The following is a 24,366-nucleotide window of genomic DNA, read 5'->3' as shown; positions in this document are numbered from 1 at the left end:
AACCAGACTCGTACTATTAGCCAACTTAAACTATGTTTATGAGGTGACGTATCTGTGGTACTTGGGGATGTGTAATTTGGACCAAAGATTAAGAGTGGAGAACCCACGCCCTACTAGGGTAGTTGGCATTCATCGCTTCGTGAGCAACTCAGTCAATGCATGCACCCAGACGAATTGACTTACGCAGCGGGTCTTCCGCTGGGATGAATTGAGTGATTTGGGTTTCGAATTTAGGACACCAGTCCGAAAGCACAACGCACACAACGGCACCGTCATAGTACCATCCTCTCGGGATTCTGAGAAGACGTGACCTTCCAACTAAAAAGAACAGACACTGTCTAAATTTGGACATCAATCAACACAGGCTGAGCATATGAGAACCAAACTAGATGTCGGATGCGGTACAACTACCACGGAAATTGGCATTCGGCGAGGCTGATCGCTTTCTTACTTTCAATGTAACCGAAACGAGGTCCGTAGAGGCATAGGTGAGGACTTGGTAGTAAGTATGGCCTGAACGAAGGTAGACACATAGAACAAAGTGCTGTTCATTGGCCGAGCTTGTGGGGGCGTTTGTCTCTTGCTCTACGTTTCCAAGGAGTCCGGTGGTGACCAGGAAGGAGATGCCAAGGTGTCCAGTAGCTATGACCTCCTGAGTCCTAGATTCGATTCCCACTTAGTATGTAAGGCATCCGAATCGGAATCAATGCCTAACGAGCCAAGCACCGCCGAGTCGTTGTGGTTTCGAGCCTGCATGATCTCCATGTTGATCCGATAGCTTGATCCTTATCCTTTGATGTGGAGTTGACAATGAAGTGAATGCGAATTTAGTTGCAAAAGTATGGCGGAATTGGATAACGAGGATATCCTTGAGATCAATCTGGATCATCAGCACCCGGGACCCGCAATGACTAGAGAATCGAAATTGGAATTGTCAGTATTCCCACTACGAAACTTAATTCACTCATTAAGAGGGCTAGATGAAAAGAGCGTGCCTCCACGTTGAAGCACCAGCTGAGCACACGCCTGGTACATGGTCGACAAGGCTACAATTCCTTGGACGACCCTGCGGTTCAAGAACCGGTTCACGTTATCCCCCCCCCACCCCCGGTGTGTTCCTTCGTCGGCATACTAAAGGAGAGTGTCTGTAGGTTCATCGGAGTCGTTAATTGGTGAAATCGTCCATGGGGCATCTTAGTTTGTTTTTTGGTGTTACTACCGAATGTTGTGCCTACGCATCTCCAGCGTGTCTCAGAGATTTACAAACGGTGTCCATACCGCTCCTCAGTGGTCAGTGATCGAAGTAACGCAAATGTATTATTGAGGATTTCAGTATGGAGGGCGAGGCGGAGCCGACCGAGAAAAATGCGTGGCATGCAATACTCGGACGAAGGAGGACGAGTATTCCGGAACCTATCTGTTATTTCCTACGTCTGCTGAAGCTTTCAGATTGTGCGAGTAAGGAACAGAGAGCGAGAGCCAAGTGCGACGAATGTTGCTGGCCATTGTGCACAGGCATTTTTCCGTTAAGGTGGGATAATAAATTCCCGGGGCTCGGGAGTTGCACGAGGTTTAATTCTTGCTTACTAGGCTAACCTGCAGACTTCAGGCTGCTCGTGAGATCTATACTAATAGAGGCTGGTAACCTGCCTGAGTGGCCCGAACCAAATAACTATCAACGACGGAGATGACATCATGCACTAAAGCTGTCCTCACGTCTATCATCCATTAGACATCGTGCACATCCCCACTGGCTCGATCTTCCATCCTGCAAGATGATAACGACTCGCAGTACCAAAACGGACCCCTTGCTTAACATGCCGGAGTTTCCGACCGCCCTGGGTGCAATGAGAGCCGCATGTCTTGTCATACTATCCACGCGACATAAGTACACATCTCAATTAACCAGCTACATATCAACCATCGGATAGGGATCATACATGTCATTAATATACCTCAGATACACTTCTTTATAATAACTGTTTTTAGTAAGGTTGGTTTGGGTTCCAGGGAAGTGTGATGGGATCCGAATGAATGTGTCTACGCGTGGAATGTCGAATGAAAGTGGCGCACGACCGGAGAATGAAAAAAGGGCGAAGATGGATGCGAACTGGGCTCATCCAGTGAGCGTATTATCAGGTCGGCACGTAGAAAAAGAACGAAATGAAGCGGAAAAAAAAAAAAAAAAAAAAAAAAAAGAAATGAAGCGGAGTGAAATACGGCCAGAAGCCGTGCAGAGAAAGCCACGAAAAACAGAATGCCTGAGCGGAACAATGAGACAAAGTGCGCATGTGACAATACCAAATCATTGGGGAAATAACCCCCATGCCATCGGGCAATGTATTACGTGACACTCTTGCCCAAACTATCCGTATCTGTAATCGCGATAGTGGGAGCTCTATTCCCACTCCGATTTGTGGAGAAGGGCGTTGATGGCCTAGCAAACATCGGCGTCTTCCTTCCCTCGACCCCCCGCGAACGGCCCTCCTGGGGGGACACCAACGGCATCCCTCCGGGCGAAGGTATTTCCATGCGTGTTTGCAGCGGAGGCGCAGACAAAGGGACCGGAGAAGAGGATCTACTCGAATTCCCTCCACCTATTCTCCACCATTTCCCACTCGAAGAGGACGAAGAATCATTTCGATGGGGAAACGGCTTTTTGAACAAATGCACACGAGACTTCGTTGCTTCACTTCCTACAGAGTTCATGGACGCTACAGTTGTTGAATGATCCGAATCCATTGAACCACGGGCGGCATGGGGATCGGCGTCGAATTGATCTCCGATGCAACAACTTTGTGATCACTTGATAGATGGGGCTTGTACGGGATTGTGAGTGGGGGCGCAGTGTTGGGAGGCGAAGGGCTAGTGTTGGGGTTGAATAGTGTGTCAATGATGTATTCCGTTGAGGCGGAAGCCACAGGAGATGGCGCTTGGGAAGGTAGTTGCAGAATTGAATTTCGAGGGAGAAATGCTGGTCGATTGGGAGTTGGGACTGGTGAGCCTCTCGAAGCTGGCGTATTATGGGAACGGAATGCCTCGGCATTAACTATGAACGAACCACGTCAGTGAAGAGAGGAGGGGTAGGGAAGAATAAATCATACGCACGGGCGCTCTGTCGTAATCCATCTCGTGCAAGCAGCCCTGACACGCCCGACATGATCGGAGTATCTAGAAGAGGCGGCCTATAATAGTAGTCAGGCCTGCTTACAATAAGACCTTGCGACCGGGGCCGAACTTACACCACAAACTGCGATTCGCCCCCAATGTGACGCATTTGGATAGTGATTCTGAGCACGGCATTGGTTTTACTTCCGCACAGCAAGTGGTGCCGAGTAACGATGCCAGCATTCACATATTCCGAGAGATTGATGACAACTCCACCAAACGAGGATGATGAATCACTATCACGTTCCTCAGCCTCCTGCAGCACGGTCAGCTTGAACTCGGAAGGATGCAAGTCCGATGACTCCTTGTCAACCGTGATATCCAAGTTCACATCAATGCGGTGATTGTATTCTACCGTGTGGTCTAGCAGGAGTGGGCAAAATTTCGTGACTCCCCTGGGAGCAGTGGTACACGTATCAGGAACTTCGAGGATGTCTTCAGATGGATTGTTGGTAACCGATGAGGCAACTTCTGGCGCAAGATACTGTGAATAAGATGGTATGTCGCTATGGAACGATTTAGCGGGGTGCTTTTCAAGTGGCGAGGATGCTCCTGATGATCCAGACGAAGCCTTTGTTGACTCAGCAAGTGAGTCTTGCTCGGAGCTGTTGTCCTCGATAGTACCGACGGAAGACAGCTGTTCGTTATCCTTTATTTTGTCTTTGAGGGCTGCTGACAGATAGTCGGGATGTACGGGCTGCGCTCGCTGAAAGCGCCATTTTAGGGCAAACTCGCCGGAAACAAGGGGAATGTTGATGAGTTCGTGAACGATGACTCTGGCACGGAAGAATGCACGTCGATGAGAGGGTATGAGAGACCGCAAGTGAGCCCGTATTGGGTGGTGATTTGTCGACATGAATGATTTGCAGAGGGGAATTAGAAGTGCGAGGTTCCTTCTCTTAAGCCACCCGGTAGATGCGGTTGGGGGGAAGTTGAGATGAATTAGGATTGGAGGATGGTGAGAGGCAAGTTGCTTAGTGCATCAGTATTGCTTGGCAGTGAGGAAGATATTGGAAGCGCTGATGGCAATGGTCTAATTTCATGTGGTTGGTCGTACCTTCCAAACTTTGCTCATCAGGTTTCACGCTTCCCCAATTGCTTTGAAACCCCAATTCAATTGGCCACGTTCTAAGACAAAATATATATATTAGAATTCACGAGACTGGAACTCTCCGATCACCTGACATGTCCCACGGCCGTTCTCGGAGTTGACTCTCCCAGCGCCACAGATCCTGACAGTTTCCGGAGCGATTGAGCCAGTGCGCCGGTTGGTCTTCACATACGTTTTTCCCTTGCACCGCCTAAATGGATTTTTATAGGAGATTTCCCCTAATCCTTACCATGTTTCCGTCCTTTCAACTTTCAGCCACTCAAAACATCTTCAAACGCGCTCAGAAAGGTCTCTTTGGTGGCGCCATCAAACAATTCGGAAACAACGTCCCCAAGTCAAAGCACAAAACCCCTCGCACTTGGCTCCCGAATATTCAATCCAAGCGACTCTATTCCGAAACGCTGAACAAGACCCTTCATCTCAAAGTCACTCCTCGTGTGCTTCGTACGATCGACAAGTACGGAGGGCTTGATCAGTACTTGCTTGGTGTAAAGGACACGACACTCGGCGAAGAAGGGATGCGCTTACGGCTGGCCATTTGGGATGCAAAGCATAAACAGTCATAACAGGATCTCAAGTTACAATTAGGTGTGATCCTTAATAAAAGCCAAGTGCTGTGTAAAACAATATCTCATCCCTTTCCCCTCCAATATTTACAGATCATTCTCTCCACGAATTAATGGCGCCACTGCGTGGGTGCCTACAATCCGTTCTAACTGCATTGCATCATACTTCGAATACAATACCTTTACCGTGACATCCGAACCTTCGACCCCCCGTTCTAAGAATGGCCACGACAGCAACTCGGAGTAGAACTGGGGATGGTCCGGAGGTCCATAAAAGATGATGTTCCTGGTACCCTTAAATCGACTCCTATAGGACATCGTAGCGAGAGATTGAAATAAACACTTTCGATCGCTGCGTACACTATATCTAATTGTATAACGCACCTTCGGAAAAATTGATGTCGCTCAGTGACGACGAGGAAGTCTTTCTTTCCCGAGGCAAATTCCTGTCTGGCTCGTTGAATATCCGGGTTTGAGGTATGTCTATGCCATGATTCCGTCAGAACATGGATTACAGAAATGTCGAAAATCATGGAGAAAAAAACTCACTCGGAAACGAAGACACATTTGATGTGTTTGTTTTCCCTCAGCCAGTTCTTGACTCGGACGAAGCCAAAGTAAGATGGGATGAAAATAACGGTTCCCGAACTCTGTACTGCTGATTTAAGAACCGCCGGGACGAGCTGTTGGGACAAGAAAAGTCAGGAAGAGATTGGGATTAAGAGTGTTATCGCCATCGAGCATGAACTAACCTTTTGGGTGAAATAATCGAGCCGTTTGTCTGGTTCGTCCACTGCATTGCTAGCTTCGAACCGTACATAAGACTGGAGAGGTCGTCCAGGAACAAGAAAAAATTCACTTAGGGGAAGGTTTAGCGGCGAGACAGAACACGAACCTGCTCGATACCCTCGGGGACTTTGACACCCTCCCAAGAATGTGTTGTCCTCACTCTCCCACACACATTCTGTAGCGAAGTGAATAATGATCGGATCTCGGGTGTCTCATACGATGTCATCATAATGGTTCGCCTCAGGTGCTTGGCACTTGATTCAATGAGAACATTACGCTCAAGATGTAATCTCCTGGGGAATTAACATGCTCGACTTACTGACCGTCCAGATGCCAACCCTTTACACGCGAGAAATCAGCGTCATGGGAGTCCTTGGGAATTTTGTTAAGCTCAGACATGACAAACTGTCCGACGAATGAATTCAACCAAAACGGTCAGTCCACAAGGGGGGGTTTTAAGAAGGGAGGTAAGCCATCACACCTTGACGTGATCCCAATTCTGCATCGTGAAAGTATCCACCTGGTCCAGAATTGCAATGTCGATGGACGACAGGAAATCAGATCTACGTGAAAATCATCAAAAAACTCAAAAAAGCTGCAAAGGATCCACTCCTACCCTTCCTCCTCGATAACTAGCCTTAACCCCAAAGGGCTCGCGATGATCAAGTGTGACCCATAGAAATGCTCGTATAAACGCATGGTTTTTTTCGACAACTTGATACCAATCTTGAAGTTATCGTCGACGTTACCCACAAACGTATGGACATGATCAGCGGGAAAGGCTCCAGGTGCCGATTCCGCTAGCTTATTCGTTGCCTCTTCGGGCAGTGAAAATTGCGAGATGAATTTTTCAAAGTTCTGCACGCGGACTTTACTGCTCTCTGAGGACCACATGGAGCGGAAATGCTCGGCGAAATGTTTGACTACTGCTTGAGCGGAATTCCGGAACGGTAGGAGAATGAGGACGGACGGTCGTGTGAAGCCTTGGTCACGGAATTCGTCTTCCTCGTCTGGGCCAAGTGGTTTGGAAGCCTTTGACCTGGCTGCTAGGATTTCGTCATGTTTGCTGATTAAATCTGTACATCTGAGATGAGATATATACCTGTTAGCCAATGTCCATATTAGCCGTGAGAAGAAAACCTCACTTTATGATGTGGTTTAACGCGAGCAAACTCGCAAAATTCCTTGTCGATTCGTGTTGGGACACTTTTACCCTGGAGACCTGCACGTCCATTGACTTGACAGATGCATCAAACATCGTTGCTAGTAAAGGTTGCGTATCTGAAGAACGATGCATCACACTTGATGGATGGTTTAGGGTGGCGAGAATAACGAGTGGTATGTACCTTTCGAGGAAGATTGGTAAAGTTGGTCGAATGCCGAGTACAACCTCGGGTGCATCTGGTGCCAATTTTGGAGTAAGATACAAGTGCCACAAGTGATGAGCGATAGGCACTAACAAAGCTCTTGTAACTCGCTGGCGGTATGCTTGGCTCGGACGGACTTCCTTCTGAATCATCATCAAGAGGAACTTGTTCCACAGCATTATGGGTAGAATTATATTGAGGAATCTTCCTTGGTCCCAATGTGTTCCGTTTCCACAATCCACCCTCAACAGCTTTGCGTGAGGATTCGGACAGATGAGTAGGCTTTGCTCCAAAATGGAGTAGAAAAGGATCGAAGACATCAGGATCACAATCATCTAAAAGCACGGATATGACTCAGACGTGGTACGTGAGGATCCACACCGTAATGCACACCTTCGATAGTTTCACCAGCGTCACCGGCATTGTTAAGCTGGTCATCAGCCTCCTCGATAGCTTCTTCCACTTGGGATGTCGTAGGACCCCCTACGCCCTCTCCAACCTCTTCGCCTTCCGGTTTTTCCACACCATTGTCCGTCAAGACTACCTTCCGACGCTGATTGAGCTTAACGCGTTGCTCCCTCGGTGCTTCGAAGGATTCTGCAGCTTCTGGGTTCTCTTCCAGTTTCCGTTTGGTGGACTTGAGATGGCTGACGTTTAGAAGAGTCAATAGCTTGGTTCTAGTGTCATTCCAATCATCCATGGCACTTGGAATTCCAGGTTTTGCTGAACAGGCAGAATTTAGAAAATCCTTGGCGCTAAAAATTCACGCATGTGACTTGAAGAACCCTGATCCATTAATTCCTCACTCTTTTTTCTTTGCAACAAAGGTGACCAAGGATCTCCTCGTGAGGTCACCCGACTTGCCCTCTCAGCCTTTTTTTCTAGACGTGTAGAATGTCTGAAGAGATCGATTCTCGTTGTTATCCCCTTGCGGATGAAACCCTCACCAACCAGGTATGCTTTGAAATGAAAAGCAATTCCTGGCGGCAACATAAGAATCCCCTTGTTTTCCAAGATTCTAGACCTTGTGCAGCAGGCCTCTTCATACAAGCAGCTAAAGAAGGGTGCTAATGAAGGTAGGGAATTCGAGAATTGTTCTTCTTGCTTCTAACATCATATCCCCAGCCACCAAAACTTTGAACCGTGGTATTGCTGAGTTTATCATCATGACTGCCGATACTGAGCCATTGGAGATCTTGCTACACCTCCCGCTTCTTTGCGAAGACAAGGTATCCGGTACTTTTGCTCGGGACCGTTGTTTGATACTGAAAAATGCATCGTTCACGCCTTTAGAATGTTCCCTATGTTTTTGTTCGTTCGAAGATGGCTCTTGGCCGTGCGTGCGGCGTAACTCGACCCGTCATCGCTGCCAGCGTGACAACGAACGAGGCCCGAGAACTATTCAGCCAGATTCAGACCATCAAGCTCGCTATCGAGAAGCTGGTGCACTAACCTACGTATGACAAGTCGTGACTACAGGGATTGTGGTTTCCGAGGGTTCTACTTGCACGTTTGGATGACCAGATGTTCGAAAGATCGAGCCATGAGGCGGGAAGGATTTCTTAATATTCATCTGGACAGTGTGGAAAATGTACGAAACTAGTTACCTATATAACGGGCACGTGGGGCGCCCAAATTTGCGGCTCCACCTCGTTTGGCACCGTGCCTGTTAGAGCTGGTCATTTGTAGTCCGCATCCAAATCTTTACTCTGCCTGGCCTTTACGTAAGCGCGTCTGACAATTGGGCCACTCTATGGCACGGTCGAAAGCTCCACAATCGCCAGCCAAAACCTCCAAGGCTTCAGGGAAGCTGAGCGACCCCCAAAGAAGAAGACACGCCGAAATACCACACCGGAGGAGAGTGAAGAAAGTTATGATGAAGATGTAGATTTCGAGGTTCAAGATGATTCCTCTGCGGAGGATTCAGACGCCGAATATCAAGCACCGACAAAAGATAACAACGAGAGTGACCGCCGCTCCACGTCAAAATCATCGACGAGTATTCACCGAGCTGAGGACTTTGATAGCGACGCGTTGGATGAGGAAGACCAAGACATTGGCTTGGACTATCACGCCAACTCGCCTGCTAAACGGAAATATAAGTCAAACTCTGGAAGTCCTGATCCCGTCACTCCCCCTAAATCTCGTGTTGTCTCCAAGTTGTCTTCAATGACACCTTCACGGAGAACACCGGCGAAGAGAGGCATCCAGCAGGACAAAACCACGCCTGTCAAGAAGCGAAAGCGCGTTGATGAGGACGAGAGCGAAGGCGTAGAGGACTCTTCGGATGAGAGTTCTAACGTGAAAGTCGTGGGCAAGATCGTCCAAGCACCTACCACTGGGCGAGGTATATCTTATTCCATCTCCTTCTGCATACATAACAGCGTTTCTGCCAGTTCCCCCCGGCCAAATATCTCGTAACACGTTGAACTTCCTCCGCAATCTTACTAACCCGAAGTGCAATGATAGGGAGTGGTTCAAACTGCATGGTAGGAATGATACAATTCACGGGGAATGATGGTTTCTAAGACGTTCAGTTATCAGACCCTGTCTTTCGTCTAGCTGAAAGGGTATGAAGGGACTCTCGGCTACGATTGTGACGGACTGAGACCGTTTCCAGGAATGGCTCGACTTCATTGATAGCCTAATAGCCAAGATTATCGAAATTGACGACGAAATACCGCCGTTACCGGCTAAAGATGTGGTCCATCGCATTTACCGTGACGTGGGTGTGCACGAGCTCATTGGCCATCCGTATTGCTCATGTTGCTTGTCTTAGGTCCGGTTCAGTAATGACAAGACTCCGTACAAGACAGGTTTCTCGGCCAGCACGTCAAGGTCTGGAAGGAAAGGAATTTTCGCTGGATGTGCGTCCCGGAAAGTTTCTTCGATCGTGAACTGATAATCTCACTGCAGACCATATGTCCGTTCAGACTTCTTCTGCGTTAATTTACCCTGATATCGATTTCGAACACGATCCTTTTTCACAGATGCGGCGAGTATCCTAAGACATTCGGCTCATGGTTGCGGCTTATGACACCTGCCTCTAGTCAAGGCAAATGGGGAAAGTCTTGTGGCCGCTGGACTATGGGCACCTGAGAAAAACGAGCTTTCGACCCTGAGGTACATTTCGTAGTCTCACCCACCATATCTGGGCTGAATTGCATTGGGGTGATAGACATAACATCCTTACTAATGCGACACCACTTCGGGATATTGTCTCGGCGCCCGAGTTTGTGGAGCTGTTCGGTGAACCAAAGCCTCACCCAAAGGGACTCAGGAGGAATGTGTTCGGTGGTGAGGATGAACTGAAAGTGGCACCGAAAGGAATTAGCAAGAGTCATCCGTGAGTCTTGTTATGTACCATGGAGAAACAATATCTCATTCCAGAATCTCGCAACTAGGGATATTGATCTTCTGAAGTTAAGGAGTGTGGCTGTCGTGAAGCGGTGGGTGACGTCTTATCTGATGGCATTCCCCCAGTAACACTGTGGCAGATTCACGATGAGGAGTCCTGGCGCCCAAGTTCATTGATCGAGTTATGGAGATCATAGAGGTCATGAGACCTTTGGTTCGCTGGTAAGCCATCTGAATGTTCTCGAACTCGACTGTAAAAGCACCAACAATCCCCACAACTTACGATAGTCTAAATGACATGATCACGATCCAGGATAATGACTCTGACTAAACCACTTGAATGTTCTTCGAGTTGTAATATCCTGGAGGTCTACGCTTTCACGTTTGTTTTGCCATTATACAGGATCCTGCAAATAAAATATTGCCTTGGGACCAATCGTTAACTTTCCCATGGTCAGCATCTGAGCATATGCCCAAAGGTGGAAAGATGGTGCAACTCTATATGATACAATTGGGTTGCGATCTTGTACTAGGACTGCGACTGTCGGTCTTGGTACTGTTTGGCCCACTGAGTTTAGGTAAATATCTGGGGTCTGAGAACGGAGCGTGTGACGAGGACACGTACCAGCTGGGAAGGAATAGGCTTAATAGGGTCAGACAGACGATGCTGGATACGCGGTTCGTAAGATCAAGAACGAGCAAGCGATGGTTAACAACAGGTGTCTCAGCGATAATGAGGAAACGTTCTATACCTCTCGAGCGGCGCTGTACTTCCAGGTCACGTATGTGATAGCTGCAATGCCGAGGCCAACAATGGCAGTATTGGACTTCCAGTTTGATGGACGTGTCCACCATCCCCCTGTTTGAACGAACAGGGCGATCAAGCAGAATAGAAACTTCTGAGCACAAATTGTTTCCAATATTCAGGATACAAACCAACCTGATGGCGTCCAAACGTGTTTCGGATAAGGATATCTGGCACCTCCCCCCTAGAGAAAAGGAGCATCGGACACCAGGCTCCCAGAAATGAAAAACACGAGTGGGCTTACCATTTATCTCGAAGTCAGTCCGTGTGGTCAGATGACCTTACCGAAACTGTCAGTCTGCAACCAGCAATACAAATCTTTTGTGTCTGATTTTGATCAACGGCAAGCAGCAGTGGCGCTAAACTGAGAGTTCTCTATTATGCTAAGTATGTAGATGTCCGAATAATGATACAAATGCAAGTGTGCATATATCTACGTTTGCTTGTCTCGACCCTCCTCCCCCTCTTCGATGTCAACAAGATCCCACCCATTCTCCTCTGCAAACTTCCCTCTCTTTTTGTTTCTTGAAGCAGCTGAAAGGCCGTCGCTTGTCCCCACGAAGCCATGCATTAACCTTAGCACATCACCAAAGTCTACCCTGAATGGTTCCCGTTCGCCCTTGCTTCCCACAGTCCCTGCGTGCTGGACATCACTTGAAACAGGTTGGGGATTAGTGCCAGCTGGGTAGTGTGTCGACTTAGCTTTGACGGTGTGGGGTGTTGTTGGTGGTCCAAGCCGGTACGGTGGACGAAGAGCAGAATGAGAATATAACCCAACGGACTCCAGAGGAGAGAAGCACATTGACACAAGGTTCCGAAGTGCATCTGGTGGAGTTGGCGATGGTTGGACAGCGGCCTGTATATCAGTTACGGTATTAGCATTTGCATCACCCCTATTTGGCAGAGATTTGTGGGATGTAAGGCCAATGGCAGGCGGTAAACCAAATGTCAGACTGCTTGGTAGTCTTTGGGTAAACAGCAAGTAGGCAATATTATAGTGAAGCATTGCTAAGCCCGTAGTGAACGAGGGTGGCAATTTTGAAGAGGTTAACGTTGAAGAGTGTTGAGCTAATACAATTGGAGGCACTGGAAAATGGTCTGTCTGAATGGCAGAAGACGTCGGGGATTGGGAAGGAGAACTCGGCACGGCAGAGAACAAAGGATGTGGCCCAGTGAACTTTGCCCAACCACCATCGTCATCGCCCTTGGTCGCCTGGATCCAGGGTCGTCCTACACCCTCTATGCCCCCATCCCATATAATGTAGAATGGCAACTTGACGCCAAGGTAGAATGCTAGTAATTGGATGAAATGGAGGAGATGTTGAATAGTAGCTTGAATGTGCTCGGCTGGTAAACGTTGGGACTCAACAAGGTCACTGGGAAAAGGGAGACTGGCAATGGCATAGGGTGTGGAGGACCTAGTGGTAGCCGGAGAAGATGATGGTGCTGCGAGCGCAGTAAGCACGGATGGTTTGGACGACGGATGGAACGATTGTGACAGCGGAGACGATTGAAGGGAAAGACGAGTGCGACGACCAAAACTTCCCAGGACTGAAGCAACGCCAAATTGTGCAGCAGCTTGAGTGTTCATTGATGCAGGCTTGCTGCTAATTTGCGGAGGCTGATATTCCCCAATGTCAAAGACTTGGATCAGTTCACGAATTAACACGCGCCGGGAGCGTGCAAGGGCCGCGTGCGCATGAGAGAGAGACTTCTTAAGGTTCTGGATTCTATCCGCTTTTCCGGCAAGGTACGGGGGTTTCCCTAAGGTCTTCTCGGAAATTTCACGAGCAGCCTCCAGATTAATGCGTCGTCTCCTCAGCTGGTCGCGCTTGCGAATGACACGACTCCGGACTGCAAGAAACTGAATTTGAGAAAAAAAAATAGAGGAAGTGCTCCCTCACCGTCATCTATGTCGCCCCTTAGCTCTTGAGTCCATCGTTTGGCCTCAGAAGTGGCATCCTCCAGCCGGGAAACTTTGGCACACATAATCCTCCGTTGGTCAATTAATGAGAGCGACTGCTTAGCCTTATCTATCTGCACATCGCGCTCATTTTCTGCGAGTTGGGTGGCATTGCGAATCCGATGGATACTATAGACAAAACCGATAGGAGCTTGAGGTCGCATTCGTGAGTACGAAGGTGACTCACTGGCTGCGTAAGCAATCAACGCAGTAGAACTTCCGTTGGTGTGCCTGACAACTAGCACAAATAGCTGACATTCCACATGTCAATAAACCGAGAGTAGCTGAAAGGTGCAAGTGGCCGAGTCGAAGGAGACAAGCTCGCGGCGCTAAGGTGGTACACGTGATCAGAGAGTCTGAATAATCGCACGCACATCCCATGCGCCGCTCCTGAGTGGCTCCTGAGCCGGTTGAGAACGGCGCTTATACGTTGGAACGTAACCTACTGCTATTTAGGACAAATAGGTGATCTTGGAAAGATTATCCGACGCCAGAACTATCCTACACATCCTCTAGTTTCCGTTCCACGAACACTTCAGCTGGAAAATGCAACCAGCTCGCTCCGCAATTCTGAATACGGCACGACGACGATCATGCCCAGTCACTTTGTATAATTCAGCAATAAGGAATGTAGTGGTCTCTCGAAAGCTCTTCAACCAGGGCTCCTCATTGTCGAATCACTCTACTCCTGCGTCCCCGGCAAAAAACTCAACAATAAAGTCTGTGGAACAGAAACCCTTAGAGGCATCGAGAACGCGCACCCCTGAGCGTCTGTCGAATTCCCCAACATTCGTGTCATTAGTGAAAGGATTAGCTTGGTTACTTGGCTACAACACCAAATCTTCTACGGCGATCCGTGAGACGCGAAATCCATACGCGCTATGTGCCGAACGCGACACGATGGAGTCAAAGTTCCTTCACGAAGGTGGCGTCCCATTTACATTTGTGATTTTAGATTCCGTCCATGAATTCCCCACGTTACCCAGAGTGTAAACTTCCGCCCACATATCAGACGTGGTTTCAAATAACAAACCTTCATGTTTGGCTCCTCACAGCACGATACCGAGCCCTCCCTCCTTCCCATGGCCGGCTATATGTGCAGGAGCTTGTTAATCACTTCTTTCTCGATGTTGAGCACCGGATGCGCTATACGTTGAGTCACAAGGCCCCCGAGCGCGTGATCAAAGGATACATGACCGAGATGCGGGACCAGTGGTCCGGAGCAGGACTTTCGTTTGACCTTGGACTCGTGGGCTCCGATGCTGAGCTCAGTGGGGCCGTGTGGCGAAACGTTTTTGCAGCCAGGGGCTTGGACGGCAAAGGGGAAGTTATAGCGCGACCAGGGAAACAAGGGGCGGCACGAGGTGTCCAAGACGGCTCACCCACTATTGCCATTGATTCGGGCCCTGACACCGATCCCCCTCATTATCTATCGGCGAGTTGGTCGACCTCCCTTTCCATCTTTATGTCTTTACGGCATACATTCGTGGGGAGCTGGTTCGCTTGCAGAACATATCAGACGACGACGTCATGGCCGGCCGCGTGGGCTACTTTGGTAGCATTGAAAGTTATATTCGCGCCATTGAACGGGATTTTGAAATGGAATCGGAGGAAAGAGCCTTATTAGGTCTGGATGCGGACGTTCTAGGGTATTCTTCTCCTGAAGATGGCGGGAACCCTTTGGCACAGAAAGCCCTGGGCGCTCAAAAGGGAAGCAGCTCGCTAAGGCGTCCGGATGACCCTTGAGGTTCGTGATTTCCAAGTGTTCTGGCTAATGATGGCTTATCTTTCTATTCAGAATCCAAGGCATGCAACTCGTGTATCTCTATAAGGCACCATATTATCATTCATTGCAAACCACATTATCCAAAACTATGGGCAACAGTTGGTTAATCCCATGCTAATCTAAATGTTGACCTTTTTTTCGGGACCAACGACAAGTAAATGAAAACAGAACAGCTGAAAGACTCCATTCTTCGTTCGTACTTTCTTCATTAACACATAAACCAATGGGGAATTTTGAATTCGAGGATCGGAAAGCGGAAAAAGAAAATTCGGATAGGGGCGTGAAAGGGTCTCGTACGATGTGTTGGTATTGGGAATGAGGTAAGTCGGATACGCCTCCCCCACTCTACTATCTGCGCATGCACGAGGATAAATTTTCCCATTCAGGTACCGATGACTTCATACCACACGACTGGGTGATCTATCCTCGTGTCCATACCCCAGCTGTCGATGAAGGCGGGGATCGGTGTGTACTAGTCGACAGCCAAGAACGAGATGCCATTGGTGGTGCGGAGGGTGTGTCGCGATGGTACGGGGCTGCTCCAGTGGCACTATACATCGAGGGAGAATCATTACGAGGGAAAGTGGGATCCGTGGGGGAAGTGATATGGGGGTTGATGTTAGTTGCTGGGAAACTTCCCCCTTCCTCATCAGCCTGGTAGACAATATGAGGCGCGGGTAGATCGGAAGACGCATGATAACCGTTGCCATTGGCGTGACCATTTGGATATTGTCTACCGTTTGTGGTGGGCGCAGAGTATGCGTGAGCCGGGCGAGGACGATGGTCGGCCCCATTTGTTGTACCATTAGGATGCCCATTGGCATGACGTTCGCGTGCCATATTAGCCGCCACCTTTGCGATTTCGGCGGTACTAATGTCACACACCGCCATAACATAAGCATCCCATGTCTTAATGCCCTTCGACACACAAACCCTCAAAGCAGTTGGCAAGCGACGACGAGCATCAGCTACCAGGTTGGGTTGAGGAGGGTTTTGTGGGTCATCAACGTCCACAGCAACAGCCAGTCGGCGAATTCGCCTGGCATATGCAACGTGGGAAGGAAGAATGAGGCCTGTGGACTCTTCTATAACGTCTCGTCCAAGATCCTCCTCTCGCAAAACACATTGCTCGAGCCGATCTAGGGGTAACCAAGACGGGAGCGGCAAATGCGGCACCGAAGGCCATTCCTTTCGAAACGCGTAAACCAGCCCTTTGAATGAGCCGCGCGAGCGCGAGTCCAAGGAATCGAACCAAGCCATTGCAGGACTGCCTGGAGCAAGGCAGAGCTCAAATATCTTCAGTTGGTCCTCTTCCTCATGACCGATGCTGAATAGGCGCACTTCGCGTAACCACTCTGACGGATCCTCCTCCACAACACCATCACCCACGAAAAGCCTTGGGAACACAGAGATAGGTCGCATAGGTGATGTCGTGAGACTCGTAAGAAGTTCGTGAGGCCGTAAAGGGTGGTGGGCAGTTAAACGAGTGGGAGAGGCTAAGGGGAAAAAAATCGAGTCAGGCGATTCTTCAGCGGGCTTTTTTGTAGTGTTCTGGACAACAAAAACCCCAAATGGGTGAGAATCATCAGGGTTACAAGAAAGACCAATTGGGAAAATTAGATTGAGGGGTGCGAGCCACACCGGTAATCTTTTCCACATATTAGGCATGAGGTGACAATGCCTCGAGGCGGTTTGAATTCTTCGACACAAAGTTGTTGATGGCTGGGCCATCAACGTGATGGAACAGAATCCAATCTGGGGCTACATTTGTTTGGACTCTGTAAGGCCGTGAAATGAAGGGTGTTGATGCGGAGTCAGCTGAACAGACCTAAAGAACGAGTCGCAAGCCACGGAAGTCTGGGACTCAATATGGTTCTGAAGAAGCCGATGCATCGGACAAAAAACTGAGCGCTGTGAGCAAGGCGGACAGGGTGATTGAGCGCTTAGCACAGTCCCTTCACGATCCAGAGAAAAGCAGCTCAAAGCTACGCCCAAAGCTATGCACGTCAGCTCGGCTCGAAGGTTGATCCACGTGTCAGTCAATACGTCATGTTGCAATGCAAAATATTATATTCAAGATCGATCAAAAAAAAAAAAAGTGTTATTGAATGTGGAGCCCGCACCCATATATCTTGCATACAGTCGACTGCCTGCCGGACTGGTAGACCACTGAAGCCCTAGCTGGGAAGCCAACCCTGGGAGCACATTAGAAAAGGCAGTACTTAGCTATTCGAGAAGGGTTGGGAATATAGTTGCTGCCATCCAGCCTATTGTGGCTAAACAATGATAGGTCATTGAGGCCATTTTTCATTAGAGAAGTAATGAACGTTGTTGATGAGGATTGCATGAAACTCACGCACAATATTATGTATGAAATGTCTGAACCACAACATCCTCAGCGTCGGACTCCAGTCATGTCCCAGATTATGTGTTTAAACATTAAGAAGTCGTCCCTTACCTCAAGGCCAGCTCTATAAATGCGTAAGTCAATCGAGCGGCTCTCTTCGCCGATCGAACTTCCCTAGAAACTACGTTTGGTCAAGGTTCAGCTTCTCTACCTCATAGACCTAAGAAAGCTATTCAAGCCCACTTATTCTTATTTCTACAACCCTGTTCGGGAAAATATTCAAACCCTGTAGAACATCACACCACATTATGCGCCAAAAGTGAAAGCTACTACCATGCCAAAACGCCACAGTTCGGACCGTACCTCGAATCCGCGCATGTACTGTACAACAACAGAAGAGGTGCCGATCGCACCTGGTTCTTCGCATGTCCACTTGGTGACCTCATATCAATCCAGTCCGGATTCGAAGACGTGTGCCAGCAAGTCCATCGGAATTCTTGAGTTTATCAAAGGCATTCCCCACGCCCCTTATTGGATATTAGGTTGTTGTGGGGCCAAAATCGCGCGTACCCAGGCCAAAGAAGTCCCAAAACGCGTGTGCCCGACATGGCAGCGCGTTAGGGACAGCTGACGTGACCCTCTACGCGCTCTCAACATTTGACGTCAGGCTACAGGGTGAAGTGAATTACGCGCGTCAATGGCGTCGGAGGAGCAGAAGCAAGTCATGCAGTTTTTCGACACAGCCTTGAGGCAAATCCCTGGGCTCCGACCCGCAAAAAAAGCTCCAGAGTTTCGAGTTAGGCGCATTCATTGAAATTAATCAATGAAGCTCAGCTGAGGGTGACCTTGTACTAGGCTGCTCAGCCTCGATTGGAATGTCAGGTTTTCTCTGACTCGGAGGCCCGCAGGTCGCACTGTGCATGCGTCTTTGCCGCATTGGAAGGCCACTGTGAGCATTAGAACCTATGCTCTAACCAGTGCTGATCTAACTATACATTACATTTTGGGCAAGTTGACCTGAGTAGCACACCTGGCCGCTATAAAATCCGTCCCGTAATGCCGGCGGACTCGGATTGCAACCCTGAGGCTTCCAGACATTGCGTCTTCACGTCTATTTCGTAACGATAGCCACAATGATGACCTCGCTCTCAAAATGGGCGAGTTGGCATTAAGGTCAAATTCTATCCTTGCGCAGGCCATTTGTATATGGTGAATAGCCCCTTTATTTCACGACGCAGCCTTCACTGAATCTTGACAGCGGTGATGAAGGAAGATAGGGGCGGTGGCCGTTTTATTGAAGGAAACCCACCGGACGAAATCCGATATTTCAGGGTTCTACAACCGCGATCCGTAGTGCCCCCTAGCGGTATTATTTTGCGAAGCTGGTTGGAGATGCAGTCGAGATATCCGCCTCCTGCGGATTGATCAGCACGAGGTCAGATAATTCTCGACATCTTTATCTCCTCGATCAGATCGTGGCAATCGTAGACTAAATCTCGTCACTAATGGAAGGCCAAAGATCTGTGTCCCCGAGGGTGTGCACTGACACAATCAACATAATCGATTGCGCACGCTGTCACTGCGGACCGTTCTGCCGCATTAAATCAGGGACCTGAGCAGCTTTTCAATCATACATGGAATCTCTAGCGGCAGGCTTGTAATGATCTCCCAGGAGCTGCGCTATAATCATACTACTCGGAGTCAGCTTTTGTGCAAAATGTGTCATCGAACTACGATGCGGCCGCCTCGATCGCCAGATATTGTACGCACGTTCTTTGCTTTGCAAATGTTACCGAGAATACTGGGTATCTCGCGTGATTCGATTAAAGTCTTGCACCCCTTTGATTCGCTTCGCCTCGATTCTCCCCTCGCTCGCGTTTGCCTCGTGTTTCCTCTGAACAAATATAAAACCTCGCCCTGCTTGTTCCCTTTGTGTTCAGACATCGTTTCCTGTACTTCTTTCGTACGGTATCAAAGAGTGATTGTTAAACAAGAATCGATACTGAAGCAACGTTCTCTTCTTTTAATGTTGGCCCTGGACTTGCCATCATAGCTGTAGATTGGACACGTGTAGGATGCGTCGACGATTCGTCTGATCGGATTGGAACAGGCGGGCAGGATTGCCTATCATTCCCAGGAATGGCACCAATTTCATCCAGTGTTTCTGCCTTTTGCAGTCGAGTGCCAGGCACAAAGGACCACCGGTCCGCTTTGCTCATTAGCTGGACTCTTTTCGGAGGCTGGTGGCGGGCTTGTAGTCTGAGACCGCAGCGGGAGCTTGCTCTAGGGAGTAGTCCCTATCGCTAGACGCTTGATCTGTTTACCAACGGCCCTAGCAAGGGGCCTCTGGTTAAATCAGAATTCCCGATACCCAATCCTTGTCGGCTTCTTACTAGGGTTGTGGCCAGCGCATTGAGCGATTTCCGCCCTGGTGGCGCGACTGTTTCGAGGAGAACGGTCACGCTTTGTCGCATCCATGACTGATGATAACAATCCGTCTAGAAGCCACATCTTCCGAAGATGAAACCGCCATGAAGTCGATGTGGGATGAATTGAGGTAGTCCTTGTCTCGGAGGCGACCTTGTGTGAAATCTGATGGCTTCCTTCACCATGAATGTCATCGCTGAATACAGCGCAAGTACTTCATTCCCGCACTTCATAGTGGCTGGGGGGGGGGGGGGCTTTGGACACCGTAAGAGCAAACCACTCCGGATCAACGATTACGAAGCACACCGATAACCGGATTTTCTTGGAAAATCAATATTATCGATGGTCGTTTTTGATGCGAGGACAACCCCAACGGGTGCTTACTCGGTGATGCCCTATGGAATGTAGTGTATGTGGTAATAGCGCAACTACCGGCATGGATTACATTGTCATGAATTTCCGGGCGGACGGGGGCGTCGGGAATATCCGCGTCCGTGCCCTAGCGCAGCCCTATGCGTGCGCATCGGAATCTGCTAAGCGCTCGGCTCGGTAATCTCTGGACATGCTTGATGACGTAGAAATGCGCAAGTCAATGTCAATCATCGGCAATTCCCAGGCCTGCAAGACCTATTGTATTCCCAATATCAAGCGAAGAACAGATTGGGCATGAATCTAGGCATCACAGATAGAGCTGGATCGCTGGGCTGAAATGCGTTTGACGCGATCAGCCAATGGCTGAACGACGCGTCAGAGCTGTAAGACAACTTACCGACAGCGTGTCGAATCCCAATCGGCTGATTAAAGCAATGGGGCAAGATGTGCCAACTTACTAAGCTATCCTGTTCGGTATCTCAACCAGCGGCCTTTCTAGAAGAGGAAAGTACGATAAGATGACCGTGGACGCATCCCTGGCTCAATGGTATATAAGCCCCAGTCTCCACCCATTCCTCTCCTAGGTGACCTCTTATTTAGCCCCTCTACCCTTCAACCATCTAGTCATGTCTAGTGATAAGAAAATTATTGCTGTCATCGGAAGCACTGGATTGCAAGGAGGTAGCGTAGCCCGTTCTCTCCTCGCAGACGGAACCTTTGCCGTTCGAGCCCTCACCCGCAACATAAATGGAGAAGCTGCTGCAAAACTCAAAGTGGCCGGAGCTGAGGTTGTCGCTGCCGATCTCGAGGATGTCGAGTCGCTCAAAAAAGCTTTCAAAGGCGCATATGGCGTTTTTGGTGTTACTGGTGAGGGATGCTGTTTATCATCGATCAAAGATAATCCTGCTGACTGATCTGTTGCGTCCCAGATTGTGAGGGCACAGTCGTACGAGCAATGTGAACTGTTGCTGATTGTCAATGGCTATCAGTTTGGGCACTGTACCTTGGTGCTGACCAGTTCGATCAGGCGAAAGCCCGCGATCATGAGACCCAACTTGGGAAGAATATTGTCGACGCCTCCGAAGCGGAAGGGATCAAGCACCTGGTCTGGAGGTGCGATCATAGTCTGCATTTTTTAATTTGCACTTCTAATTGGATGGCGTTTAGTACCCTGGACGATACTTCGAACGTAAATCTGCACGTATATCATTGGGTGGTATGTAAACATGATGTCCACTTGCACTATCTTATGTTGCGACATTGACAGAGCAAAGCCGCTGGTACGGTTCATATGTCCTCTTCATTATTCGGAATCCGTCCTTGAACACCATCTGATGCATAGTGGAGAAATACATCAAGACGAAGAAATTTCCCGCGACAATCTTGTTTACAAGCGTCTACTTCAATAATTTGACCAAATATGGTGTGCGTATTTGCACACTCCCACTGTTTTTGACTTAAACCTTCTGGCTCTAGTGGCTGAAGAAGGAAGGAGATACTTTCCAAGCAGATATCCCAATTCCTTTCGACGTGCCGATTCCTTTATATGATGGGAATGAGACTGGAGAATGGGTATTTGCATCGCTGATATAGTGTATTGCTTTATACGAATAACCATCTCACAGGTCAATAATATCCTCAAAAACCCGGATGAATGGATTGGTACGTGGCCGGGAATGTATCAATCGCAGATGACGCTAATTTCTCCATGCTTACAGGCAAGAGGGCCGATACCTTTGGAAGCTTAAATACACCAGAAGAAATTGTGGAGGTTATCAGAAAGAAAACAGGGAAAATTGTTGTTCTGAACAAAGTCACGTATGAGCAGTTCCACAGCAAGGAGTACCATGATGCAATCGGCGATGAGCTTTGGCTGAAGTAAGTGATGACTTGCATAACCCCGGAATCTGAAAACTTAATTCCAACTCCAGCAACAAGTACATTGTCGACAGAGGGTAAGATTTTTTCTTTGAAGATATACGCCTCCTCTAAATCAGTCATGGCTCTAGATTGATCCGAGATGCGGAGCTCTCGAAACGAGCCAACCCAAATGCTTCCGACCTGGAGCGATTTGTCGAGAAGGATGAGGCCCTTAATGCCATACTTTCTTCTTAATTTTATGTAGGAAGGGAAGATTGGAAGGAGTATCTGTTAGATTTTAGTCTTGGTGGTGGCCGTGACATTGCGATATGTCTTAGCTAATCCTAACTCTAACCCCAGAATGTACTCGTGTACTTGCTCGGTAAGAACATTATTACAAGTGGCGAAGGAGTTGAACATAATCGGGCAACTTGTATTCTTGTGGAGGTGGTTCATGCAGTGGCGTCGTAGCGTGGAGACAGCCCTGACAAGCACCAAGACTTCAGAATTGACTGGCACGCAAGTGACCTGAGCCAGCTGGCCAGATCGGGGTATAGAGAATTACATCGACAGAGTAAGCACAAAGAAACTGAAAAGACAAGTACATAAACCAAGGCAGCAGCAGCAGCAGATTGAAAGCAGTGTAGAACAGATAGACATTATATAGCAGAAGAGCAAAACCACAACATGACACCAACGGAATGAGACAGAAGGAACGGGAACAACCGACGTTTGCCGAAGGCATCTATAATCCCCTTCACCTTCTGCAAGACTGAAACATTCACAACACGGTAATAGATCAATGATAGCAGTTTAAGAGGAACCTAAATGGTATCGAAAGACACAGTAAGTCTAGATCGACCTTTAATCTCGAATCACAATGAGCGGCTAAAATAAATGCGAATGCCATGATACTAAGATGAGAGAAACCTGTCTCGATCATATCAATGTTGGAAGGGGGGGCGCAGGACTCCAGCTTCTATGACTTCGTAGTATTAGATAGGCGCGACCTCGGGTTGATGATGATGAATCTACCGCGGCCTCGCGATGACGTGGCAGTGCGGCTGTCCCATCGACACACCATAGCGTACATGAGGGGGGACTTTCTATGCGTGATGTGTTTGGTTGGCATCGTTCGACAGATCATGTTCGACACAAATAGAGGCAAAGACATGTTGCCCAACAGATAACAGATCGACTCCGCTGAGTACAGCACAGCTATGGCGTAAGGAATACGCCCAAAGGTAGGCAGGATGCCAGCCTCTATATTTATAAATTATAGATAACGCGAACGCGTCGACGCTGGCACCCGGGGAATGTTTTCATTTGTTGCGCGTTTGCTATGTATATATATACCCACGTGAGTGTGGGAAAGGATCTCTTTCTTTCTTTCTTTTTTTCTTCACTCCTCTTGAATTATAGCCAGAGGCCTGAGGTAGAGGCTGCCTAGGTCTGAAGCATTTACACGTTTTTAAGCTCAACAGGTTATACTGTTGACTTGCGTGCGCGTGGTTGTGTGAGCATTTTATCAGCATTCTAGTCGGCAGGGCCCACTCGGGTGTGAGTGGGTGCACTTCAGGTTATGAGCATGGTCCGCTCGGAGCAATGAGCAGAATCCTGACTTGCTCGGGTTTGAATGGGTGGGTTGCTTGGTTTAACAAGCAACCCGCTGGCGCGCAAGGGCCTGATGCCCTGGCTCCGCAAGGGGTGGGGATGGGGGCGAAAGGTCGGGTGCTGGAGACCCGACTTCTCGTCCAGTCCAGATGCCCGTCCTTTCTGGGCGCTCCTCTCACTCTGAGAGGCTTTGGACGGTCCACATGACTGCCTCCCGACTGGTTTACGCCGGAATAATGGCCGCTCAGTCTCTGCTTAGTGCTAGCTCGCTGAAGCGCGCAGCGCTTCGACAACTTCTGGGTCTGTCAAACCTATGATCCTACTATTTCCTCTCATCCTGAGAGGCTAGAGACAATCCGTACGACACCCTGTCCGCTGGTTCTATACCGAAATCATGGTTCCTCAGCATTTGCTGAGTGCCATTTCACTGAAGCGTCTGGCGCTCCAGCATTTATGGGGCCTGCCAAACCTATCTGGGCTCCTACCACACCCTCTCATTCTTGGAGACTAGAGACGGTATCTACCGCCGTCTCCACGCTACGTTCCGACTGGAATAAGGGGCTTTTTGAGCCCATGCTCTCACCAGCCAGTGGCTCCTACGAGGCCACTGCCTTGGCTTAGGACTGACACAGGAAACGTGCCCTTCACCGTCTCCAGCCCCAATTGAGGACAGTTGGCTCCTGATGAGCCCGGCTCTCAGAGCTATGCAACGCATTGACCCTTACTGGGTCTAATGGATTAGGGGGCTCCAACCCTTCTCCCCTTATCGGTTAATAGCAGGCCAACTCCAAGGTGCCTCATACGATTCCTATGAGCTCAGAGTTGGAAAGCCCC

The 24,366-nt window shown here is 48.9% G+C and overlaps 10 protein-coding genes across 10 annotated transcripts; 5 read left to right on the top strand and 5 right to left on the bottom strand.

Moving 5' to 3' along the window:
• Positions 1 to 2,895: 2,895 nt before the first annotated feature.
• On the bottom strand, positions 2,896 to 4,298 carry EI90DRAFT_153796 (N-terminal C2 in EEIG1 and EHBP1 proteins-domain-containing protein). The gene is made up of 2 exons (XM_039051896.1): positions 3,243 to 4,298; positions 2,896 to 3,185 (listed from the first exon to the last, which is right to left on the bottom strand). The coding sequence occupies exons 1-2, from the start codon at positions 4,022 to 4,024 to the stop codon at positions 3,050 to 3,052; spliced, it is 918 nt and encodes a 305-aa protein (XP_038919076.1). The 5' UTR covers positions 4,025 to 4,298; the 3' UTR covers positions 2,896 to 3,049.
• A 211-nt stretch (positions 4,299 to 4,509) lies between these two features.
• Positions 4,510 to 4,845, top strand: EI90DRAFT_2911964 (ribosomal L28 family-domain-containing protein; the record flags this gene model as incomplete). Its single annotated transcript, XM_039054441.1, has 1 exon — positions 4,510 to 4,845. The coding sequence occupies one exon, from the start codon at positions 4,510 to 4,512 to the stop codon at positions 4,843 to 4,845; it is 336 nt and encodes a 111-aa protein (XP_038919075.1).
• Positions 4,846 to 4,932: 87 nt separating this feature from the next.
• On the bottom strand, positions 4,933 to 7,787 carry EI90DRAFT_3287409 (digestive organ expansion factor; the record flags this gene model as incomplete). Its single annotated transcript, XM_039067054.1, has 12 exons — positions 7,395 to 7,787; positions 7,095 to 7,336; positions 6,981 to 7,035; positions 6,780 to 6,915; positions 6,251 to 6,718; positions 6,116 to 6,197; positions 5,954 to 6,039; positions 5,741 to 5,888; positions 5,598 to 5,669; positions 5,395 to 5,528; positions 5,230 to 5,328; positions 4,933 to 5,152 (listed from the first exon to the last, which is right to left on the bottom strand). The coding sequence occupies exons 1-12, from the start codon at positions 7,699 to 7,701 to the stop codon at positions 4,933 to 4,935; spliced, it is 2,049 nt and encodes a 682-aa protein (XP_038919074.1). The 5' UTR covers positions 7,702 to 7,787.
• A 108-nt stretch (positions 7,788 to 7,895) lies between these two features.
• EI90DRAFT_2911912 (snRNP subunit) lies at positions 7,896 to 8,453 on the top strand (the record flags this gene model as incomplete). Its single annotated transcript, XM_039054437.1, has 4 exons — positions 7,896 to 7,955; positions 8,017 to 8,077; positions 8,127 to 8,230; positions 8,295 to 8,453. The coding sequence occupies 4 exons, from the start codon at positions 7,896 to 7,898 to the stop codon at positions 8,451 to 8,453; spliced, it is 384 nt and encodes a 127-aa protein (XP_038919073.1).
• Positions 8,454 to 8,807: 354 nt separating this feature from the next.
• EI90DRAFT_3045076 (uncharacterized protein) lies at positions 8,808 to 10,755 on the top strand (the record flags this gene model as incomplete). The annotated part of the gene is made up of 10 exons (XM_039059385.1): positions 8,808 to 9,348; positions 9,398 to 9,490; positions 9,546 to 9,571; positions 9,622 to 9,726; positions 9,781 to 9,868; positions 10,052 to 10,124; positions 10,180 to 10,347; positions 10,406 to 10,454; positions 10,528 to 10,580; positions 10,647 to 10,755. Coding segments are annotated over 10 exons (1,239 nt in total), but the record flags the coding sequence as incomplete, so codon positions are not given.
• Positions 10,637 to 11,510, bottom strand: EI90DRAFT_152771 (uncharacterized protein). The gene is made up of 5 exons (XM_039051871.1): positions 11,408 to 11,510; positions 11,299 to 11,347; positions 11,111 to 11,217; positions 10,984 to 11,025; positions 10,637 to 10,926 (listed from the first exon to the last, which is right to left on the bottom strand). The coding sequence occupies exons 1-5, from the start codon at positions 11,408 to 11,410 to the stop codon at positions 10,888 to 10,890; spliced, it is 240 nt and encodes a 79-aa protein (XP_038919071.1). The 5' UTR covers positions 11,411 to 11,510; the 3' UTR covers positions 10,637 to 10,887.
• Positions 11,511 to 11,520: 10 nt separating this feature from the next.
• On the bottom strand, positions 11,521 to 13,470 carry EI90DRAFT_3045075 (UV radiation resistance protein and autophagy-related subunit 14-domain-containing protein). Its single transcript, XM_039059384.1, has 3 exons — positions 13,314 to 13,470; positions 13,068 to 13,255; positions 11,521 to 13,017 (listed from the first exon to the last, which is right to left on the bottom strand). Exons 1-3 carry the CDS (start codon positions 13,382 to 13,384, stop codon positions 11,597 to 11,599), a joined length of 1,680 nt encoding a protein of 559 aa, XP_038919070.1. The 5' UTR covers positions 13,385 to 13,470; the 3' UTR covers positions 11,521 to 11,596.
• Positions 13,471 to 13,827: 357 nt separating this feature from the next.
• Positions 13,828 to 15,183, top strand: EI90DRAFT_3045073 (ubiquinol-cytochrome C chaperone-domain-containing protein). Its single transcript, XM_039059383.1, has 4 exons — positions 13,828 to 14,051; positions 14,113 to 14,492; positions 14,567 to 14,873; positions 14,925 to 15,183. Exons 1-3 carry the CDS (start codon positions 14,027 to 14,029, stop codon positions 14,870 to 14,872), a joined length of 711 nt encoding a protein of 236 aa, XP_038919069.1. The 5' UTR covers positions 13,828 to 14,026; the 3' UTR covers position 14,873; positions 14,925 to 15,183.
• Positions 15,184 to 15,296: 113 nt separating this feature from the next.
• Positions 15,297 to 16,361, bottom strand: EI90DRAFT_3045069 (uncharacterized protein). The gene has a single exon (XM_039059382.1). It carries the CDS (start codon positions 16,332 to 16,334, stop codon positions 15,333 to 15,335), a length of 1,002 nt encoding a protein of 333 aa, XP_038919068.1. The 5' UTR covers positions 16,335 to 16,361; the 3' UTR covers positions 15,297 to 15,332.
• A 4,323-nt stretch (positions 16,362 to 20,684) lies between these two features.
• On the top strand, positions 20,685 to 22,173 carry EI90DRAFT_3014066 (NmrA-domain-containing protein; the record flags this gene model as incomplete). The annotated part of the gene is made up of 10 exons (XM_039056738.1): positions 20,685 to 20,925; positions 21,048 to 21,171; positions 21,226 to 21,274; positions 21,326 to 21,338; positions 21,401 to 21,483; positions 21,535 to 21,630; positions 21,684 to 21,720; positions 21,777 to 21,936; positions 21,990 to 22,013; positions 22,068 to 22,173. 10 exons carry the CDS (start codon positions 20,685 to 20,687, stop codon positions 22,171 to 22,173), a joined length of 933 nt encoding a protein of 310 aa, XP_038919067.1.
• Positions 22,174 to 24,366: the final 2,193 nt, after the last annotated feature.

Source organism: Cantharellus anzutake (genome assembly GCF_015039405.1).
Source record: "Cantharellus anzutake strain C23 chromosome Unknown EI90scaffold_11, whole genome shotgun sequence".
Lineage (NCBI taxonomy): Eukaryota > Fungi > Basidiomycota > Agaricomycetes > Cantharellales > Hydnaceae > Cantharellus > Cantharellus anzutake.
The sequence above is the reverse complement of the archived record's forward strand: the minus strand, read 5'-3'. Positions and strand labels throughout refer to the sequence as shown.

Coding starts and splice junctions, on each gene's coding strand:
- EI90DRAFT_153796 (XM_039051896.1), bottom strand. CDS start 4,024: ATGTCGACAAATCACCACCCAATACGGGCTCACTTGCGGTCTCTCATA. Junction 3,186..3,242: donor GGCGAATCGCAGTTTGTGGT/GTAAGTTCGGCC, acceptor CTACTATTATAG/GCCGCCTCTTCTAGATACTC.
- EI90DRAFT_152771 (XM_039051871.1), bottom strand. Junction 11,218..11,298: donor ACACGTTTGGACGCCATCAG/GTTGGTTTGTAT, acceptor TCGTTCAAACAG/GGGGATGGTGGACACGTCCA. Junction 11,026..11,110: donor AGTACAGCGCCGCTCGAGAG/GTATAGAACGTT, acceptor CCGCGTATCCAG/CATCGTCTGTCTGACCCTAT.
- EI90DRAFT_3045075 (XM_039059384.1), bottom strand. CDS start 13,384: ATGTCAGCTATTTGTGCTAGTTGTCAGGCACACCAACGGAAGTTCTAC. Junction 13,256..13,313: donor GTTGATTGCTTACGCAGCCA/GTGAGTCACCTT, acceptor TTTTGTCTATAG/TATCCATCGGATTCGCAATG. Junction 13,018..13,067: donor AAGGGGCGACATAGATGACG/GTGAGGGAGCAC, acceptor AGTTTCTTGCAG/TCCGGAGTCGTGTCATTCGC.
- EI90DRAFT_3045073 (XM_039059383.1), top strand. CDS start 14,027: ATGGAGTCAAAGTTCCTTCACGAAG. Junction 14,052..14,112: donor GTCAAAGTTCCTTCACGAAG/GTGGCGTCCCAT, acceptor CACGTTACCCAG/AGTGTAAACTTCCGCCCACA. Junction 14,493..14,566: donor AACAAGGGGCGGCACGAGGT/GTCCAAGACGGC, acceptor TCTATCGGCGAG/TTGGTCGACCTCCCTTTCCA.
- EI90DRAFT_3045069 (XM_039059382.1), bottom strand. CDS start 16,334: ATGCGACCTATCTCTGTGTTCCCAAGGCTTTTCGTGGGTGATGGTGTT.